This window comes from Caenorhabditis remanei, chromosome III (genome assembly GCF_010183535.1).
Source record: "Caenorhabditis remanei strain PX506 chromosome III, whole genome shotgun sequence".
Lineage (NCBI taxonomy): Eukaryota > Metazoa > Nematoda > Chromadorea > Rhabditida > Rhabditidae > Caenorhabditis > Caenorhabditis remanei.
This window is the reverse complement of record NC_071330.1, coordinates 9,125,509-9,141,520: the sequence shown is the minus strand read 5'-3', so window position 1 is coordinate 9,141,520 and position 16,012 is coordinate 9,125,509. Positions and strand designations below refer to the sequence as shown.

Genomic DNA, 16,012 nt, shown 5'->3' with positions numbered 1-16,012 from the left:
ATGAGTTTGTAAGAAGTCGAATTGAAATTGAAGTTTATTTGATTCAATTGAACATAAATAGTGGAAAAACGAAAAAAGAACAATGTCACGTAGTTCACGGATTTCGAGTTAAAACATGTTTCAAATTTGCAGTTTGATGAGTTATTCACAACACACTCTATCGAAACACAAACTGTCATTCAGGATGATGAAAGCTATCAACATCCAGAATAATCTAATTTTTGGACCCAACTCCAAGATAATTTCCATTTTTCTGCGGGATTCTGTGTCGAGTATTATGAAAAAAAAACTGACTTTTCGAATTCTAGAACTATTCATTTTTTAAAGACTTTCTTTTTTAAGACTTTCACATATTCCAATTCAGATATTCTTGTCAGTAGTGTGAATTGTTTTATGGGTTTATTCGAAATCGAAACTGTACATTAGAAATTAGAATGCGAAATAAATTATGAAAAGAAAATTAACAAAAACACAATTTAGAATTATACCGTTTTCCCATTAGATTTTTTCTTGTCTATTCTTTCGAAACACTCCAAACTGTCTCCATTTGTCCAAATTGTTTGGTTTTCAGATTTCCATTTCAAAAGCTGAACACCTTCACTCATTTCTTCAATTATCTTCATCACATTCAAGCACATTTCCTCTTGATTTGGTAATGTAACGACTTGAATCGCATTCGGCATTCCAGTTGTCCCTTTCATTGCTTTCGATTGAAGACTCAAAACAAAATCTCCGCTTGAATCAAAAGTGTCGTTTTCTTTTTCACGAACTGGTGATACTGGGACAACTCCAGCCGGACAATCAAGCATATTGAATAGGCCAGTTATAAAAACTCCAGTTGATAGTTGAACTGGATATTCATACGGTTGAGCAGGAGCTGAGAATATACATTATTGAACGCATTTTCAGAATAATCTTAAAAAGAGAAACTCACTAATGAACGAGGGGCAAATCAATGCATCTATTCCCAAACTTTTCCAATACTTGATCCATTTCAACTTGAATGCGTCTGTCTTCTCTTGATTATGTCTCACACAACTCGGATTTGCATTGTATGCATTTCCAAGACACATAACTTGTTTTGATTTCAATGGAGTGAATTGAGCAAGAGGAAGAATGACGTGTTGAGCCAACCATCGAATAACAAATACTTGTTTGTACCGAACGAGACGAATGAAATGAGACATGTAACGATCATATGGTTCACCTGCATACATTTCCGACATGTAAGCTCCATTATCTGGCATTACATTCTGAAAAAAGAAGTCATTAGAATCTGGATCAGTTGGCTGAATGACTCACTCTGAAGAGCATATCTGCAACTACACCTGGCTGGAAATTCTCATCGATTTCACTCATTTTGAACTCTTTTATCTCGTAACCATCCAATTTCAATTTACTAATTGTTTCTTCAACTCCTCGGCGATTCGATGGTGCAACAGCTCCAAATCCATCATCAACAAACCATCCAATAACTGGTTTTCTTTTTTCTTCTTTCAGATCAGACGTGGATAACAATGGAGAAAGGGTAGAATATGGACACATCTCATGATATTTCGGATTTCCAACAATCTGTCTCAATAGGAATTCTTGATCTTCCACATTTCTTGTGAAGAATCCACAACTCAATCCAAGTCGTCCTCTTCCGGGAAGACCTGGATTCATCGAACTTTCGTGAAGTCTATCTTGAGTTGGTTTTAATGTCACAAGACCACAAAAAGCTGCTGGAATTCTGAGACTCCCAACTAGATCATTTCCTATCCCAAACACTGCTCCACCAGCTGCTAGAAGTGCCGCTTCTCCTCCAGAAGATCCTCCAGGAGTACGAGAAAAGTCCCACGGATTCTTGGTGGTTCCATATAATGGGTTCGATGTGATATATGATAATAAACCCTGTGGAACATTCGTAAGACAGAATGGAATCGCCCCTTCATCTTTCAAAAATTGAATAACTGAACACGTCGATGTTTCTCGATTCTCCAAAAGACTAGCCAATCCGACTGTTGCCTCGTATCCTTCCATCTGAATTTATTTCTTATATTCAAAAGATTTTTAAATGCTTTCTTACATAAAAATTGCTTTTCACGGAAAACGGAATTCCAAAAAGTGCTGGTTTAGACTTTCCTCGATACTCGTCATCCAGACGAGCAGCATCTAAAAATAATTATCGACTTAAAGAAAAAACTTTAAGGATACTTTTTACCTATAAAAGCGTCCTTGATTACTTCTGTAATACAGTTAATCTTACGGTTTATTTTGATAGCTCTCCAGACATAAGCACTCAAAACAGTATATGCAGTATATTTTTCCGATTGAAGAAAAGCTGAATCAGATGAAACGTATAGCTACGAAACAGAATGAACCGAACCTCTCAAAGTCTGAAAATCCACAGCCAAAATCGTTTGAAAAGTATTTTCAATATCTGCTGCAGTAGTCTTCAATCCATTTATTCGTTCACTGTGAAGCAAATTGGCAGGCAACGTTCTATTTTCGAAGTCAACGAATCCGTCGGTTTGACGAATTCGAAAATTTCGAATACGCAGTTTTTTGGATGGTTTTCGACACTGAATACATTGAATTCGAGACAACTTTGTGAGAAAATTGCTACCTTTTCATATAATATTTTAGGTATTGCATACAATATTAGAAATGGTAAACTTGCCAAATAGAACATGAAAACTAGGAGACCTATCAAAAATCTTCCTAGACAACTCATATTTTTCAGACAAGAATATTATTCAGACAGAACAATGAAAAAATCGGAACAAAAAAGAGATTATATAGACCTAATACCTGAATAGAACGTGTTTTTATGAATTCTCGGTTACTGATTCACTTTTGGAGTCGAGTGGGCAATTGTATGAGAGTACGATTTATATATTATAAACGATTTTCAGATAATGGGAATTGAATGACGTGAACTAGAATAGGAGTCATCGGTTGGTTCGAACGGTCTCCTCACGAATCTCCTCACGTATCTCCTCACGAGTCAGAATAAAAACGAATTTTAAAAAGAGCATTGCAAATGAATGGAGGCTTATAAATGCAGATTAGAAATTCAGAAGTTCATTAAAAATATGAAATTGTATATATCTGTCCCGAGGTTTGTCTTGGTAAACTTCATAGATTCACAGATTTATATAAAACTCAAAAATGTATTAAGTTTCAAATATAATTATCAACAAAACATAACAAAGAGAAACATAACAAGGACAAGATCAATCGGTTAATTTTACTTCATAAATTTCATTTTGTCGATTCGAAATTTGCGCCACGTCTCTTTCCAAAAAGTAGGTTTTCATTGTTACTACTTTCACTTCAACACTAATTACGTCCTCGAAATTCAGCACATCTCTTTCAGTTGTTGCCACTATCAACGCCTTTTTATTATGTGCGAGAATTCGAGTTAAGGTCAGAAGACGTTGAGGATCGATATTATCAGCAATGAGAACTCCAGCAGATGAATGATAGAATTGAGAACCTAGACAGTAGATTACTGTAATACATTATAAAAGATAATGAAAAATAACGTGTTTCTTACAGTAATCACATCCAAACGTGTGTCCACTTGCAACAGTCCATCCATTTAGTTTCAGATATCGATAAATTGAATAATATTTCCCAAAATGTGATGACTTATTATCATAGTCTTTCATTTTATTCCAAATTTCTTGGTGTGTGAGAACATTTTCTTGTTGTCTGACATTCAAAATCTTCCAGTCAACTGATAAAAGTACCGTTTCCATTGGTGACAAAACGAGTGATTTCATAAGAGGCGACTGTTCTGAAACAAAACATTTTGATATGCAAAACGAACCATCGAACCTGTCCAATTTTTCACTGCTTCTTCTGATTTTTCCTTTGAACTTCCAGACATATTTGGTATCCCACATGATATTTCCTCTTCCCCTTCTCGTCTAAAACACGTTTTACTAACTCCACGATTCTCTTTTCTTCCATCATCCAACCATTGTCCAATCCCACTGTTTTCAAATATAATTCTAGATGATACTTCATCAAATATGTGTATTAAGCCGCCAATCTGAAAGTATCCATTTCAAACTGTTCTCATATTAAAGTTTCCAACCAAGTGAGCATCCACTTTTCGATATCCTAACATTTCTGAAAGTTCATTCCTACTAAAATTCACTGGAACATCTGTCAAATGGCGAGATCGTTTGATATCAAAACTTAAGAGATCCATATCTGAAAGTAATTCTACGATTTTTTACTTTTTGGTTTTGTGCCAGTAGTGCAATATTTTGTGGTTCGAGAACCTTCCCTGTCAGATTTCCGGTTATTAAACTAATCTGATTTCAAACCTTGAAACTTTTTTACAGAATCGGAATGATGATAATACAACAATAATGAGAGGAATCGGCGAATAATTGGTTAGAAATTTAGATATAATTAAAATATTTAAGTACAATTACATGTAGGTAAGGCGAAATGGTGGAAAAATGGAATATCCAAAAGATTCAGGGGAGTGAATTCACTTTGAGATATGAAGTGGAATACGTTTGAAGTACTCGTGACTGCTGATAACTCCAGCTGGTGTATTTTTTTCATCCATAGTCTCCGTTCTGTCTTCCTCTGATCTCCATTGGAGACGTTGAACCCCGACACTGACACTTTCAACGATTTTCATAACACGAAGACACATTTCTTCACAGTTTGGAAGAGTGATAACCTGGAATAAAAACACTCTCAACTCTTTCTTTCGGATTCGTTCTTCTATACCTGTACCGCATTTGGTAAACCAACAGATTTTTGAGCAGAATCACGTTGTTTTCTGAGAATAATATCTCCTTCCAAGGGGAACCCATCGACCGGATCATTCAAAAGATCAACATCATCTTGGTTGACTGGAGCACAGGGTAAAATTTTGTCCATATGAATTCAAATTATTTTCGCGCGAAACCGGAAGCTCAGTGAAGCGCGTTTGCACACAACTTGCACGTTGTGAATTGAGTCGCCGATCAGCATAATGCGGCCTTTGTATAACGTGGGTACAGTAAGACGAACGATAGGGAGTCAAATTTTTCGAATGAAGCTAGCTTTTCTTCCATTTTTCTCGCTATTTTCGAGAAAACTTTGCACAAAAAAATATCAAATTCATTAAAAAAGAGAAAAATACAAATTTTTAATACACAAAAAAAATTTTTTTGGATGAATTTTTTGAATTTCGCGCTAATTTAACGCTAATTTTTTTGGAGCGCAGTTGCTTCATATGGACACTCTATGACCCTGTGTGGAGAAACTGGTACAACGCCAGCAGGAACATCAAGCATGTTGAAGAGTCCAGTAATAAATGCCCCGGTTGATAGCTGGGCTGGATATTCGAACGGTTGAGCAGGAGCTGAATATGATACAATTTGAAGGCATACTGTCATTTTATGATTCACTTACTTATGAAGGATGGACAAATTAATGCATCAATGTTTTTGCTTTTCCAGTATCTGATCCATTGTAATTTGTAAATATCTGTATTTTCCTGATTTTGCCGACAAGCTGCCAAATCCGAATTGTATGCACTTCCAATGCATGCAAGTCTTTTCGAAAAAAGAAACTTCGCTAGGGGCATCGCTCCATATCGAATCAACCAGCTGATCAGAACGTTCTGTTTGACTCGAACAAGGCGAATGAACAGTTTCATATATTCGTCGTATTGCTCACCACCGTACATTTCTGACATGTATGCACCATTGTCGGGCATCACATTCTAAAATTTTGAATCTCATGTTCATTACTAAGCTTTCGAATATTTTACCCTAAAAAGCATGTTTGCCACAGCGAAAGGTGGAAATTCTTCAGAAACTTCCGACATCTTGATTTCCACAATTTTGTAGCCTTGCGCTCGAAGAAGTTCCACTGTTTGTTCAACTGCACGTCTGTTCGATGGGACAACTGGGTTGAAACCATCATCTACAAACCATCCGATCGTTGGTTTCTTGTCTATGTCCAACGTTGTATCTCTCAATTCAGCTGGGGAAGACATAGGACACAGTTCAAGGTATTCAGGATTTCCCACAATTTGACGAAGAAGAAACTCTTGCTCTGCCACGGTTTTTGTGTAAAAACCAAAACTCAATCCAAGTCTTCCTCGCCCTGGTAGTCCGCCATGTGTATCCGTGACATAGAATCTACTCTCAGTCGGTTTCAAAGTTACAAGACCGCAAAATGCAGCTGGAATTCTCAAACTTCCAGCAAGATCTGATCCAATTCCGAAAGTGGTTCCACCTGCAGCAAGAAGTGCCGCTTCTCCTCCAGAAGACCCTCCAGGAGTTCGAGAAAAGTCCCAAGGATTCTTGGTAGTTCCATAAATCGGATTTGAGCTGACATATGACAGGAGACCTTGCGGAACGTTAGTGAGACAGAATGGAATCGCACCTTGTTTCGATAAGAATTTAACCATCGGACATGTAGTTGTTTTCGGTTGTTCTAGAAGTTTAGCCAAACCGACTGTCACGTCATAGTTTTCCATCTGAACCGATAAAATGTATTGAAACTTGATAAAGAAATTGCTCACATAAAAATTGCTTTTGACAGAAAACGGCAAACCGAATAGCTCCCCCTTTTCTCCTGTCTCTTCATAGGCATCATCAAGTGCTTCAGCAGTATCAAAAGCTTCCTTGATCAGTTCAGTAATGCAGTTGATTCCATTATTGATTTTGATTGCTCGCCAAACGAATGCGCAGAGGACAGTGTAGGCATTGTACTGATCAGTTTGCAGGTGTGCTAAATACAATAATTTCAATCAGTATTTCAGCTTGAAATTTTACAAAATTTAGTTGAACTCACATTTTAGTGTAATCAAATCAAGTTCCAAAATTTCACAGAATGTTTTCTCGATTTGTTGAGATGTCTCGTTTCCATTCACAATTCTCGGGTTGTTTATCAGTTGATCTGGGTTGGAGCGTTTTTCAAATTGAGCAAACAGATCGCCATTAGTTTTCTTGAATCGTTCCACAGCACCACGGTTACCTCCCCACATCTGAAAACGATGTTTTCCATTTGAACCAGAACTGAATAAATTTCAATATTTTTGTATATCCAAGAACGGTGATATTCATTATACACAAGTTAAATATAAAAACTTCAAGTTTTCATCATCAGTGAGTTTCCCTCTGATATAGAAGAAATCGCTAAAAATCAGGCTCTGGCTATACTGATTTCAAATAATAAGTTCTACCTTTTCAATTAACAGCTTCATTAACAGGTAGAGGATAATCAATGGCCAAATAATAGAAAAAATGCGCTGGGATGGAGACCACGATGTCCAGAAGTTCTACAGAGAAAATTCTCTCAATCAAGTTTTCAAATTGTAAAAGACATACGTTCCCCATTTTTTTAATTGATGGCAGAGAAGTGTTGAGTGCTGAAATAACACATTCGAAATACAGGACAACAGTAACAGGAATCTTTTAATTCAGTAATTGGTAATTGTCGTATCGCTTGAAGTGAAATGGAAAATGAGAAAATTAAGAAACATCTGAAAAGTACTGAATACCAACTTCTTGCGAAATTGTTTCCACAACGTTGAGTAAAAATTTAAACACTTTTCAAAGTATCGGCTCATTAACCAACGAAATAAAATGAAATAAACAGTTGAAGTTTGGATGAAAACGTCAGAAATCATACGTTTGAAAAGATCAAATAAATATTTATCATTTTAAAAATAGTACTAATAAAAATATTCGTAAATCTTAAATATGTATGTCTAAAATCACGGGTGCAGTTTCGGAGCAACTGGGAAGATAATACGGAACCAGGCAAAAAGGCACATTGCATAGATAAAAAGTGAAAAGTGAAAGTTACAGAATGAAGTGAATGAAAACATTGAAAGCTGCATAAAATTAGAGAAATCGTGAATGATTGCACAGCAACCGTAGTATTTGGAACGGAATATAAAACTGTATCTACACCACATCTCCAATAATTCTTGAAGACCTTCCATTGGCAGATCTCGTTTTAAGTCTGGCGCACTTTGGACAGTGTGTATCACGAGGTACATCTCTTCTTGGACATTTTGGAGAATGGGAAGGTTGACCACAACCATCGCATCGAGAAATTGCTCGCTCTTCGAAAAGAAACAAACGATCAGTCATATCATTACAACGAACACACACGGGGGCTTGCAAACGACAGCGTTTGCAATGAAGAATGTGTTCACGACCTCTTTTAGCTAGGGGCTCTAGTAGAGAAAGCAGATCCTATAAAAAAATATATATATTGAAATGGCTCAATTGGATGACCTACCTTGTTATATACTCTTTGTAAATCATTCAAGGAGAACAGATCGTCATGCTCAAGTAGATATCGATCAAGACTAGCAAACATAGTACTTAAATTGCCAAATTCAAATACTTGAGTAGCAGCATCGACACATATCTGAAACAGATACGAAGTTACTTATGATTCACAAAAAAAAACCAACTTTTATGAAACCCTCCATATGCTTCAGTTTCTGTCTCAACTCGACGACTGCTCGTAACGCTTTGTTCTTTTTCAGCATGTCACCAGGCAAATCGCGTATTCTGAATACTGGCGTCTCTCTGACAGCACGCAAAAACCGCATGGCTCTATCAGATACTGGATGCTCGGTGAAGTTCCATTGTGTGATTGCTCGAGAAGGGATGATTGATTTTTCACCACCGTGGCAAAGACAGCAGAAGAAGAGGCCGTAATAATCACAGAAACGAGGACAAGTATCCCGATCGCTGATATTATGATTATGAAGCGATTGTCGGCAAGACGCACATTTCCATTGTTGCGATTCAAGTCCTTGACGAATAGCAGGTTGTTTATGAACTGAGAGATCCCAATGTTCTTTCAATGGAGGAACTTCGAAAGAATACTTGTCATGTTTACGAGAGGCAGGAGCAACCTAGAATTCGTAATTTTTTCTAAATAAAGGTTTGATTTTCCAAACCTCTTGAATCCATGTATCAACTTCTGCAAACCCTCTCATCCATTCTATCATTCGTTTATCGACGGGTGGGTCTTTATCAACTGACTGTCGAATGATAGCAGAACAAACAGCTGATGAAGTTTCATTAATTCTCCGTCGTATTTCAATAGCTTGAATTCCTCGTCGAGCAGGGACTACTGTTCGTGTCATTCCGGAATAAAACGTATTTATTGTTGAATCCGGAATTGTATCATCGATAATCTCGGATGTTTCAGCGAGAGTTCCTGAAGGACATACGATAGTTTGAAATGATCCGGCGCAAGTCGAGGAAGAGAATGAAGACGCTGGAGGTCTTTGAAAACCTGAATCATTTTCAAGGTTCGCAGGTTCGAGATCTTCCTCGAATTTTTCTGAATCATCATAGGAAGTCGATGGAGTTGGGAACTCTTCATCTAGCTCTCGAACTAATTTAGACATCACCGGATCTGTTGCTAGATGATTCAGCCATCGCGCTCTTTCACACAATCCCATTGATATTTGAAGTGTCCTACACATAGTTTCTAATTGATTATCATCGACATCATGATTGAATCGACAAACTCTTCCTCGATTGGATATTGGAAGAACAAGTTTTGAAGCATCCACTTCTGTTTCTGTGAACCAAAATATTGAGTTTCGAACGACAGTGCTCTCTTTCAAACAGGATGGCTCATAGGGACAAGGGAAGTTTGATATTTGAGAAGAAGCAGCAGGGCTATTAGAGGAAAGAATTGAATGGTCTTCAGATGTTCCTGTAAACAAGACATAGGTTATAGCTCTGTGATAAGTTGTTATGATCTGATCGCTATAATCCTTTTTTAACATACCAGGCATATTCAAATCATCATCAAATGTAATCAAATCATTCGATGACATATTCAATCGGCCTATCTCCCTGTTGGTTGTTGTATCTTTTGCTGTTATATGACCTTCATGCTCTCCTGAAGAACAGGAACTTGTAAATGAGATTTGATCAACCTCAATTGTGTCGTCGGTATCGCCACCAACTTGTTGGTAAGGTGCTCGTCCGAACCATTTGGACGGATCGAACATCCACTGAACCTAATATTCATCATAATGATTTCATTTGAATTATGTTGCTTTTTCAGAAGTATGTGTCAAAAGAAGAAACATTTATAAACGGTACAAGCAATTAATTTTTTGTAAAACTTCATTGATATTCAAAAATTCCTCTGTGCCACAGAAAACAAGAAATATGGAGTGTCTATTCAACTAAAAATAGAGGGAACAGGAACATCTAAGTATTGATCCTACTCGAAAACGTCTTCCTTGTCAGCAATGTACTGGAAGATATCCCGTGGAGTTTTGAAACGATCAGCATCTCCGTCAGGGATCTCGAATCCGAATTCTTCTTCCATTGCCATCACTACTTCTACGTGATCCAAAGAATCAAGACCGAGATCTTTAGAGAAATCGGAATCCATTGTGAGCTTCTTAGCATCGATTTTATCGTAGAGTGAAAGAACCAACACGATTCGTTCCTCCAACGTCTTCTTGGTAAGGGGAGCCTGGAAAGTGGTACGATTGATCAAAAATGCACACATGTTTGCTGTTTTGTGTCACCAGATCGTTTAAAATTTAAAAAAAGAATGTTTTCGAACGTAGAAACATTTTTTCAAGTACCCGGATTCAGGTTTAAGAGCCAGGTATGATCACAAGTCCCCAAAAGTGAAAACGTGCGTTACCTTGGCGGAGTATTGTCTGATTTGAAGTGTCGGTCTCAAGGAAGAGATAACCGTGGGAACGAAGATCCGGGATTGAACTACATTGCTGTTCAAACACCTCACCGAAGCTGTGCGAAAAGCAGCAGAGACGGCGATTCGGAGCATGTCTGAAATTTACTTATTTCATAAGCTCATTACTTCACCATAAGCTCGGGAACAGGTTAGGTTAAACACAACGTAATTCTCGGAACATATGAAATCATTTTCGGACACTTTTTGTAATAGAAGGGGAAAACAAACGCCGAGAAATAAACAATGGTCGAGGTATCAAGAAGCGCGCATACTCACTGGGAGTGTCGTAAAGTTTTGCGCATAATACGTGAACACGCACACGTAATAGCGCACACTCTCGAAAAACGAATTCAAACGCAATTTTCAGAGAACCTTCCTAACACTTTCGTATCACAATGGCTTCTGATTATGCTACCACTGCTCCACTCACATCTGAACAGCAGATGAACGTTTTCCGACTTCGAGATAAAATGAGCCTGCTAAATGCAGAGTTCCTGAAAGTTCTCAATGGATTCTACACTGAGAAAAGCCACTATGATTTTGTAAGCCGTTTCCTACTTCAGTGTTCATGTTGTTATAACTGTTTCAGACTGTAACGATGCAATCATACATGGATCATGTCAAAAACCTCAAAGTCATGTATAAAGTTGATGACGATGTAGTTGTTGCCATGACTGCAAAACCAGTTCCCGTTAAGTCAGCAGCAAAGCATGCAGAAGCTAAATCCCAGAATTCGGGAGAAAACCCATTCCAACGCAAGATTGCAAAAGCTGTTCGTCGAAATGGATCAAATATGGATTCTCCGAAAATTGTCAATTCTACGGTCTTTGCTGCCTCGAGTCCAGCTGCTGCAATTTCCGCACCAAAATTCGGGTACTGTGTCCAATGTTTATTCTCAACTGTATCTTTAATAATTCCAGTGATATTTCCGTCATTGCTAAAGAAACACCAGCACCGTCAACTAAGTCGAAGGAAATGCTCGACTCACCTGCTCCAACAACAGCACGTAAACGTGCGATTCGCGGCGGAGGACCACTCGGTGGCTCTGAATCTGTGATTTTCAAATCGGGCAATGAGCCTCAGGCTTCAACTTCTACTGTGAACATTCCGGCAACGACTATCAAATTCCCAGAACCGAGTAAAGATTTTTGGACTAAGAAAGACACAAGCAATAGTGAAGGAAACACTTCAACGAACAATGGAGGATCTCTGTTTGCTTTTCTAGCCAAAGAGTGAGTGCATAATTCTGAATTAAAAATGATTTTATACTCAAATACTGTTTTGAATCATTCATAACTATACTGGAACGTGACAAAACACAAACTTACACACTTGTCCACCAGGTCGAGGGCCTTCACCAAGACTGTATTGGTTCTTGTGTGTGTTTTTTTCGAGTTTTTTCATTGTGAATATTCTGAATAACTATCACTTTTTGAAGAAAGCTTTTCAAACCGGCTCCGGTTGATAAATACTGATCTTTAATTGAATTTTGACTGAGAAATGAAGATAGAATGAGAACATAGGATAGTTGATGTAGTTCATCATCAATCAATTTCAGTTGTTTCATCATGGAAACGAAATTTTTTGGGTTACTGTAATTCAATTAAAACCATTCAATTTACAGTGGTGAGAAGTCAAAAGAGCCTGCTAAATTTTCTGGATTCTCATTTGGAAAGAAGGACGATAACAGCATCACCGAAAGCGAGAGCAAAAAAAATGAAGGAATTTCTGCTTCAAAGTCATTATTTGGATCAATCGAAGAATCTGCTCCAAAATCTTCAACTGGCCCCTCGTTCGGAGGAATAACGAAGGCGTCACCAGCTTCTACTAATCCAACAAAACCATTAGTTTTTGGAGAACAGAAAAAAGACATCAACGACAGTGGTTCTAGTTCAGCCCCAAAACCGTTTGCTGCTCTATCTTTTGGGGCCTCTCTATTCGGATCTTCTTCTACAACATCCAAACCTCTGTCGTTCGGTTCAAGTGGCACTTCATCCGGTGGCTCAATGTTTAGTGGATTTGCTGGATTAGCCCAGAAAGCAGTGGACAATCAATCAAAACCCGATGGTGGAGATGATGATGAAGCAGAATACGTCCCACCTAAGGCCGAAACGGTAGAAGCCGAGGAACCTGATGCAGTGCTAAGTAGCAAGTAAGAAATTGAAAGATTTTATCACGAGTAAAAAAGACATATGCGATCAATTTATTTGAAACATCTAATTAGTTTTTTTTTTCAATTTTTCGCATTAACTTCTAATTTTCAGAGTGTCTGTGTTCAAATTCTCCGGCAAGGAATACACGAAGCTTGGCGTCGGCATGCTTCACATCAAAGATAATGAAGGAAAGTTCAGTGTACTCATCAGAGCTGCCACTGCAACAGGAACTGTTTGGCTCAATGCTCTTTGCAACAAAGCTATGAAAGCTACAAAAGTCGATGACAAAGGAGAAAGAATCCGGTTGACTTGTCCAACGTCTCAAACCGAAATGACGACAATGATGATTCGATTCGGAAGTGCTGATGGTGCAAAGAAATTCACCGATAAGATTGAAGAAGTGGCAAAGTAACAACTGAGCATAATTTTACTTTAAGTTCGATATTTTTATTTTATTTTTTTAGTGTAACCTCTAAACCAATCCTTCTCATTCCGTTGTTTGTCGTTGTTGAATACCGATGTAAATTGAATGAATTTCAATTTTTATTAACCAACAACAATAGGCAACAAGCGCGCAAAAACAACAGGAAACAAGGAACAACAATGTTATTATTTTTTCTCCAGCTCTTCAACCGAAACTGGAACATCAGGCTGCGTCGGAAGTTGAATGCGTGTTTTCATTGTTATGGCTGGGAAGAATCCTGATCCCCCAGCTGCATTAGCTTCTGCTTGGGTATATGGGACTTCTTTCAGAGTTTTAACTCTATTTTTGTGAAGCTTTGTCTTGCGATGAAGCTGTCGAGTTTTCTCGTCAATAAAATGTCGTTCGCATTCGATACAGTAGAACTGTCCATTTCCAGGCAGATCGTAGTCCACCTAACAAAAATAAATCGTATTTATTGAGAACTTATTTCAATTCGAATCATTTCATTGTTGAGAATTGAGTGATACCGTAAAAACTGTAATATAAGCACCCCTTTATTTGAGGCGCACCTTAAAAAGCGGTTTGAAAAATAGTGGCGCACCCTCTAATAGAGGCGCCCCCTTAATACGTTTCGAATATTTTTTCTGGTTTTCAGTCATTCTTTTTCAAAATTCGTGAAATAACACAACTAAAACCCAACTTTTTCGTTCAAAGTATTGCAAATTTGGGAATTTTCGTGTAATTTTGTCCGAGAAAGTGTTAGTTTGGTTGAAAATTGATCACTTTAAAGTTGAAAAAAATAGGCGAACGAACAGGTTCAAAAATAGAGGCCCTCTACCTCTATTAGAAGCGCCCCTGTAATAGAGGCGCATCTGCGAAAGGGGGTTGAAAAATAGAGGCGCATGCGCTTCTATTACAGTTTTTACGGTAATTTCATACCTCTTGCTGGAGAAGTCTGGCAGCCTTTTCAGGTTTCAAATCATCGTGAATTTGATCTAAATCCTTTCCAGGGCGTTTGCGCGTTTTGTTTGAAATTGTGTGCTTTCTTTGTCCACCACTCGGCATTATGCTAAAATAGAGCTTATATTGTTTAACATGAGCATGTCCAGGTAAATAAAGAGTTGCATGACTTCAATGTGAAAAGACGAATGTTTGATTTGTATGTTTCTAAAAGTTTATATTTTTTTGGGCATAGGGAGAGAAAAAATGAAAATAAAAAGATACACGGCTCCGATCCTAGCTGCTGGAAATCAAAAACCAACCGAATTTCCAGTCATCTCTATCTAGATTAGCCTATTAAGCTAACGAGAGCCAGAAAACAATGAAAAAACCACAGAGCAAGGACGTGAACATTAGGGAAAATTGGGTGAGAGATGGAGAGAAAGAGACACAACTAGAAATAGGTAAAGGAACAGAAGAAATTTACAACAAAATTTTTTGGTGGGGAAGAATTGGAAGTAATGTTTTAATTTAATTTGGGTGTGAAACGGATGGAAATGCGACCAAAATTCGACAAGGAAATAGACACATGAGAAGAAGAAAAAGAAGAGATCACACCAGTTCAGGAGAAAAAAATGGAAAAGACTATTCAAAAAGTGGCATTTTCGGCGAGTTCTTTTCAACGTGGTTTAGGCATTTACTTGTTGCTGAATCCCACTTAGACCTTGCGTTGGATCTTCGCCCAGCCGTGTTGAAGACCCGGAAGCGTGGAAAAGAGAAAGCGATGATCCAAGTCCGAACATATGACCGCATATGAGAGGAGCAATCTGATTCCAGTTGTCTCCGAAAAATTGTTTCTTGATTTTGAAGAAGGTAGCAGCTGTCAGTAGTGCATCTGATCCAGCCTGATGGCGTATTCCTTGTCGTTTCACATCCAACTGATCAGCAACTTCTTGAAGCCCTCCTTTCAGTTTTGCCGACGCACAATTAGGTGTTCGAAGAAGAATTTTTATGTCGAAGCTGGTAGGGAACAGGGTTTTGTGACACGAAAAGAATGTTGATTCTTCTTTAGGGAGATCGCCAAGAGTTATGCTCTTCAACAAATAGCCAAAATCGTATCCTGAGGAAAATGTGAGCCATGTAATCCGTGGATCTGTAATTAGCCCGGATGTCGTGAGAAGTTCGCCGAAAACTGCCGTCGGTATTCCTTCTTGCTGAAGAAATGAATTATTGAATTTAAACCAAAAATGAGCAGTCAATATTACTGTCATTCGTTTACGAGTTCTTACCTGCAACGCATTGAAATCGATACCGGCTTGTCTGAGCATCTCTACACTATCATGTGAAAACATATCTTCAGAAAACGAGAAATTGAAATTGAACTGCCATACATCGCCAGTGGGAGGCAACTCTCCTTTATCATTGACCATCGCGAAGCCAACCTAAGTAGCATCACTTATATAACTAACAACGTGCTTTTTGCTACCTGTATTAATTTCAGCATATTAACATTGCAGAAAACTTGTTGATAGTTAAAGTCCTCTTTACTGCGGAACGTTCCCAATGGCGTTGCAACGACTCCCGGGAACTCTGTATCCATCGCCACGTATGGGTAATCCTTAAAATTTGCTCATTTATAGTAAATACTATCTCAGGTCTGCGGCGCACCTCAACGAAACCCCTTATTTTGGCAAACTCTTCTTCCACGTTCGACAAATAGACGTTGTGGATTTTTATTTCGGGTGAGCCGCCGCTGCTACTAGAAGCCATTTTGTTATCTGGAAATCGA

General features: G+C 38.1%; 7 protein-coding genes across 7 annotated transcripts; 1 reads left to right on the top strand and 6 right to left on the bottom strand.

Annotated features, from left to right (window-relative positions):
• Positions 1–482: 482 nt before the first annotated feature.
• Positions 483–3,656, bottom strand: GCK72_010199 (uncharacterized protein; the record flags this gene model as incomplete). The annotated part of the gene is made up of 8 exons (XM_053727738.1): positions 483–877; positions 935–1,253; positions 1,303–2,022; positions 2,069–2,154; positions 2,204–2,323; positions 2,369–2,564; positions 3,333–3,496; positions 3,542–3,656. 8 exons carry the CDS (start codon positions 3,654–3,656, stop codon positions 483–485), a joined length of 2,115 nt encoding a protein of 704 aa, XP_053587315.1.
• An 836-nt stretch (positions 3,657–4,492) lies between these two features.
• GCK72_010198 (uncharacterized protein) lies at positions 4,493–4,893 on the bottom strand (the record flags this gene model as incomplete). The annotated part of the gene is made up of 2 exons (XM_003104014.2): positions 4,493–4,690; positions 4,741–4,893. The coding sequence occupies 2 exons, from the start codon at positions 4,891–4,893 to the stop codon at positions 4,493–4,495; spliced, it is 351 nt and encodes a 116-aa protein (XP_003104062.2).
• A 3,026-nt stretch (positions 4,894–7,919) lies between these two features.
• GCK72_010197 (uncharacterized protein) lies at positions 7,920–10,003 on the bottom strand (the record flags this gene model as incomplete). Its single annotated transcript, XM_003104137.2, has 5 exons — positions 7,920–8,213; positions 8,260–8,391; positions 8,438–8,887; positions 8,933–9,702; positions 9,778–10,003. The coding sequence occupies 5 exons, from the start codon at positions 10,001–10,003 to the stop codon at positions 7,920–7,922; spliced, it is 1,872 nt and encodes a 623-aa protein (XP_003104185.2).
• Positions 10,004–10,221: 218 nt separating this feature from the next.
• On the bottom strand, positions 10,222–10,800 carry GCK72_010196 (uncharacterized protein; the record flags this gene model as incomplete). The annotated part of the gene is made up of 2 exons (XM_003104124.2): positions 10,222–10,479; positions 10,657–10,800. 2 exons carry the CDS (start codon positions 10,798–10,800, stop codon positions 10,222–10,224), a joined length of 402 nt encoding a protein of 133 aa, XP_003104172.1.
• Positions 10,801–11,102: 302 nt separating this feature from the next.
• Positions 11,103–13,272, top strand: GCK72_010195 (uncharacterized protein; the record flags this gene model as incomplete). Its single annotated transcript, XM_003104085.2, has 5 exons — positions 11,103–11,249; positions 11,297–11,580; positions 11,628–11,939; positions 12,332–12,859; positions 12,972–13,272. 5 exons carry the CDS (start codon positions 11,103–11,105, stop codon positions 13,270–13,272), a joined length of 1,572 nt encoding a protein of 523 aa, XP_003104133.2.
• Positions 13,273–13,469: 197 nt separating this feature from the next.
• GCK72_010194 (uncharacterized protein) lies at positions 13,470–14,349 on the bottom strand (the record flags this gene model as incomplete). The annotated part of the gene is made up of 2 exons (XM_003104039.1): positions 13,470–13,736; positions 14,224–14,349. 2 exons carry the CDS (start codon positions 14,347–14,349, stop codon positions 13,470–13,472), a joined length of 393 nt encoding a protein of 130 aa, XP_003104087.1.
• A 563-nt stretch (positions 14,350–14,912) lies between these two features.
• Positions 14,913–15,993, bottom strand: GCK72_010193 (uncharacterized protein; the record flags this gene model as incomplete). The annotated part of the gene is made up of 4 exons (XM_053727737.1): positions 14,913–15,437; positions 15,513–15,665; positions 15,710–15,841; positions 15,892–15,993. The coding sequence occupies 4 exons, from the start codon at positions 15,991–15,993 to the stop codon at positions 14,913–14,915; spliced, it is 912 nt and encodes a 303-aa protein (XP_053587314.1).
• Positions 15,994–16,012: the final 19 nt, after the last annotated feature.